The 4,728-nt window shown below is 47.9% G+C and overlaps 1 protein-coding gene across 1 annotated transcript; it reads right to left on the bottom strand.

Annotated features, from left to right (window-relative positions):
* Window positions 1-856: 856 nt before the first annotated feature.
* Ccdc71l (coiled-coil domain containing 71 like) lies at window positions 857-4,158 on the bottom strand. The gene has a single exon (XM_021202034.2). The coding sequence runs from the start codon at window positions 3,871-3,873 to the stop codon at window positions 3,217-3,219; it is 657 nt and encodes a 218-aa protein (XP_021057693.1). The 5' UTR covers window positions 3,874-4,158; the 3' UTR covers window positions 857-3,216.
* Between the last annotated feature and the right edge of the window lie 570 nt (window positions 4,159-4,728).

Here is a 4,728-nt window from a genome sequence, read left to right as displayed (position 1 = left end):
GTCCAGGGAAACACTTGAGTTTCATTACAAACAATTGCATTCTAATGCACTTAAGACATAACAGTTTATCAAAAAATAGCTGAACACACCAATAAAGGAAATGTTATGTATGTATGTTCATTAAAAATCACTGATTTAAAGAATACCATAACAACCCTTAAAACAACAAAAACCTTTAAGTTCAAAATTGTGAATTTTTTTTGTATTCAAATATCTTAAAAGTTTTTTTTATAAAGTTTTTTGAAAAATAGTAGTATTATGTACACATGGCAAATCAATAGGTATGAGCTACCAGCTTAAGTTACACTTGTCCATAGAATACTGGAACAGACAAAATAAATAGGCACCACAACAGCAACATTGTACTATCAACACGGAAGCTTGCCCTCAGCTATCGCCAGGTCATTGGCTTAGCAAAGTAAAAGTAAGTTGCTGGGTGACGGGGAGGAGGATGAAAATGACATCAGGAGTCTAGTAAGGTTACCGTGAGGTGCCAGTCACCACAAATAGGAACTCAAAAGTCAAGAACTAAACAAAAGCTTAGCAAGGTGGTGCATTCCCTCCCAGATGATCTCTCTACTTGTGCCATGAGAGATGACAGAGGGCAAAATAACAAATGGGACATCTTTAAAAACTACCCACACATGAAGCTAGTGTATCCTTCTAGTACAAAATCCAGATGCTTCATCTTAAAGGCCACAGTGTCAAGTTCCTCTCCACATCCTGTCCAAAGGTACCCAGGAAAAAATTCCATTTTCTTACAATAGACTCATCAGCTACACTAGACATGTCTTCATATGTTCAAAGCTGCAACATGGGTTTTGCTGCAGAAAAACTTGGCAAAATAAAGGTTATATTTTTGAGCCGTATCAAACTCAGATTGGAAACCAAATCCAAACTTTAGTCAGTCGGATCGATAAGCCAAAGACGCATTGACACAGACCATCAACTGCACTAAAGTACCAAGGCATGAGAGAAACAAATGTTAAAAATAAATAAATGATAAATGCATGGTGTAACTGGTTACCTGTCCATTGTGGCCCGAGGCAAATTTTACCCTCAGCCATGTCTAATTTCAGAATCTTATGGGAAGTATCTAGATAAATCCCATGTTGAAATTACATTCTAATATGGCCATTGAATTTATTTCTTGCTATAAAACTATATACACGTGAAGTGGTACAAATGCATTTTCATCAGGTGCTAGTTAGCTATAAAAGTTAATATATTTTTTGGGAAGAAAATCCCATGTCTCTGAAATACATTTGGCAATGGAAGCTAATAACCAAGACTGTCTCAGCTTCCCATGACACAGCTCTAACACTCTCCCTCTCATGGTGACCCACCTTTCATGTACTCAAGTAACAGTATTTATAACAATGTATTATCATTGAGTGGTGAATAAAAGACTGAGGCTTGTGGAAAACTGGCATAAAGTCGTATATGTATGTATATATGTATATATACGTGTGTGTATGTGTGTGTGGTTTTTTTTTACAAAAGAAAAACACTAAAATTAAACTCACAACTCTTTTCATGAACTATTAAAAACTTAAAGTACTTAATTCAGAAAGCTATGCCATTGAATTCTAGGAACACAAGAGTCAAAACTGCAACTGTCATTATTCTCAGAAACTGCCAAGCAGAGATAAACCTTAGCACTGAGTGCTTAATAAGTTCCAGCCCTGTAGGAATGTCCCATGGCAGAACACTTAAATCTGAAATAACAGTGGTAGAAAAAACACTATTTGACCCTTTAGGTATTGCAGAAAAAGCTGGCTGTGGCACCACTGGCTAAAAACCCACCAAGTCTTGCTGCCACCAATGACCAAAGGCACTTGGATAATCAAGAACTCCACTCTGGGCCATATGGTATACACGCTATTACAAAAGTGTACAAGAAGGGTCAGTACTGTGTGGCTCGATGTTTTGATTCCTGTGGCCTTCAGCTATCAAAGATTGCAAACACAATGATGAATGGGAAGAAGAGAAAAAGAAAACTCATAGGACAAAACGTCAACCAATTGTCATGGTTTGCAGAAATACAATGAGTATTAGTTTAGGCATTTCTTGTTATCCAACAACAAAGAATTAAGATCTACTTTTCTGCCAAACAACTTTGACCAGTTATGTGGTACCAAGAAAAGCCCCTGCCCCTCCCTAAAGATCATTCACAGTTCTGGGAATTCTAAAGGGTATTCTGTTTATCTGTTTATTCACAATGTCCACACATATTGATCTCTCCTAAACAACTTCCATCTTAATTCTCTTCCCATTAACAATCCTGAATATTATGTTACACCAGGAAGCGAGGTCAAACACCTCCAACTGGATTCCAGTCATTCTTGTACCCAACATCTTCAAAATTTATTCAATTTTTATCAGAAGCCATGTGGTTCAAAACACTTCAATTTTATTCAATTTAAATGAGTAGAGTAAGTCAACTTTTCTTAAACAAAACTTTTAAAGAATATTCTACCATTTTTACTTAGGAGCTCAGTAAATATAAACATTAACTTTCAATATAAAACTTTATATATAAACACCTTAACCTTTCATTTTAAAGTTGTACTTTGCATCTCTTGTTAATCACTGAGCTCATGAAATTCAAAGCCATACAAATCCTTACATTAACAGTCATAAGTTTGAAACTCTTAAAAGACGACCTTCATCAAAGCTTTGGAATCCAGTAAAAATTAGAAAACGAGTGGGCTTTAGAATACCCTGAGCGTACACCAGCACTTCACCAGGAAACACAGTCGATCTTCTGTCCAGAAAGTGGGGCTGACAGTCAAAAAGAAAACAGAAGGGGAACCAGGAGCAAGTAAAACTCTGGCTGTATTACACAAGCACGAAAACAAAATTCCTTTGGAGAAAAAAATGTGTAAGTCTTCGGAGGACTTCCAGACCGGTGAGGTAGAGTCCGAGAGGGAGAAAATGCACGTGTCCCTCCAGGTTCTGGAGACGTCTCCATCCGGGTTGGGAAGCAAAGGAACTTCTGTCGCGGGTCCGGCCGTCCCGTCTGGCCGCAGGCGTGGGGGCCGCAACTGTCCCGATCCCGCCCGGACCGCGGCGCCGCACCGCATCCAGGGGCCTTGTTCGCGCATAAAGTGCACCAAAGGGGGCCGGTTCTGTAAACATTCGACTGACGTTAGTCCGTTCCAGCGCGCGGAAGCTTCCTCGGGCGGCGGCCGGCAGGAGGCGCCGCGGCGCGCATCACACCCGGGGCACCGGGAAGCGGCGCAGCCTCACCACCGGGTCCAGGTCCACTCGCAGCACTTGGCTCGCCCTGCGCCGCGCCACCGCCAGGCTGCGCTCGCCCCACACGTCGTCTCCGACGCGGATGGTCGGGAAGCTGGTCAGCGTCGGGGTGGCCGCCCTCCAGATCTCCTCCAGGGTGCGGCCCCCGAAGCAGGACGCGGGAGGCCCGGGCTCCGCGGCCGCAGCGGCGGGGCGCGGCCTGCGGATGCCCGCGGCAGCCCGAGCTCCACGGCGCCTCCTCCTGGGCGTTGCGCGCGGGCGCGGCCGGCGCGCGGGGCGGCTGTCGGGCGCCGGGGGGTCGGGCACCAGTGCCCGGCACGAGGAGTAGCCGTAGACGTCCTTGCTGCGCAGGATGTGCGGGGAGAACTGGTGCTTGAGGCTGCAGAGGAAGCTCCAGAGCTCCGCTTCCGAGCTCATGAACTCCGTGCTGCTGGGCATGAAGAGCTTGAAGGCGTCGCCCAGCGCCTCCGTGCTGCCGGCCAGCGACAGTTGCGACCGCGAGTACACCACCTTCTCCTCCAGCGCCTCCAGCCCGGCCCCTCCTTCCGCTCCGTAGCCGCCGCCCCAGGCGGCCCGGGGCCGGCGCCGCCGCCTCTTCACGCCGCGTCGCATCGGAGGCCGCTCGGGACCGCCCGCCGTCCCCGTCCGCGCCCGGCTCGGCGGCGCTCGCCTGTGCTGGCGCCTTCCGCCCGGCGCCGCTCGCTACTTTTCTCGCCTCGCCGCCCCTCCCCCTCGGGGCGGAGGACGCGCTGGTTGTCCTGTGGCCCGGCTAAAGATGGCGGCAGCGGCGGGCGCCCACCCCGGGGCTTTGTCATTGGACGGCGCCCGCCCCCTCCCCTGGCTTCTCTTTCTTCTCTTCTCTTGCCTCCTTTCGCCCTCAGCCTTTCTTTAAATGGGCCCGCCTTAGTCCCCGCCTCCCGCGGCCTCGGCTCCTCCCATTGGGTGCTCTCCGACTGAGGGGCGGGGACTGATGGGGGAGAGGCCATTTCCTAGAACATGGTGCCGGGTGGTGGGTGATGGGGATGGCTCTGGAAGGCCAGTCAACCATTGGGTGGATCCATGAGGGTTGCCCTGTCAAGAGAAGGAAGTGGGTGGGTGTGAGTGCCATGTTTGGGGGTGTCGTGGGTGATTGTGTGCAGCTGTGGGTTGAGCTGGGGAAGTCTACCAGTCTGAACCACGAGAGAGAACCCCAAGACTTGATAGGATAACAGCTGAGAGAGTTGGGTATGAACTAGAGGGGATGGGCATTTCACGAATCCCTTCTGAAGTCTCAAATCCCTCTTTGGCATCTTCATATGCTTTGCCTCTCCTGACCCCATCTTTCAAGAAAACTAAACGTTTGGGCATTGATGACAGCTTCCTTCTGGGCAATGGAACCATCATGGCACATTCAGGAGATACAGGTCACTGGGGAAGAAAAGACTTAGTACTGTATGAACTAAAAAGTCTGCTCAAGTTGGACAAACA

Source organism: Mus pahari, chromosome 7 (genome assembly GCF_900095145.1).
Source record: "Mus pahari chromosome 7, PAHARI_EIJ_v1.1, whole genome shotgun sequence".
NCBI classification, from domain to species: domain Eukaryota; kingdom Metazoa; phylum Chordata; class Mammalia; order Rodentia; family Muridae; genus Mus; species Mus pahari.
This window is presented reverse-complemented; position numbering and strand designations above follow the sequence as displayed.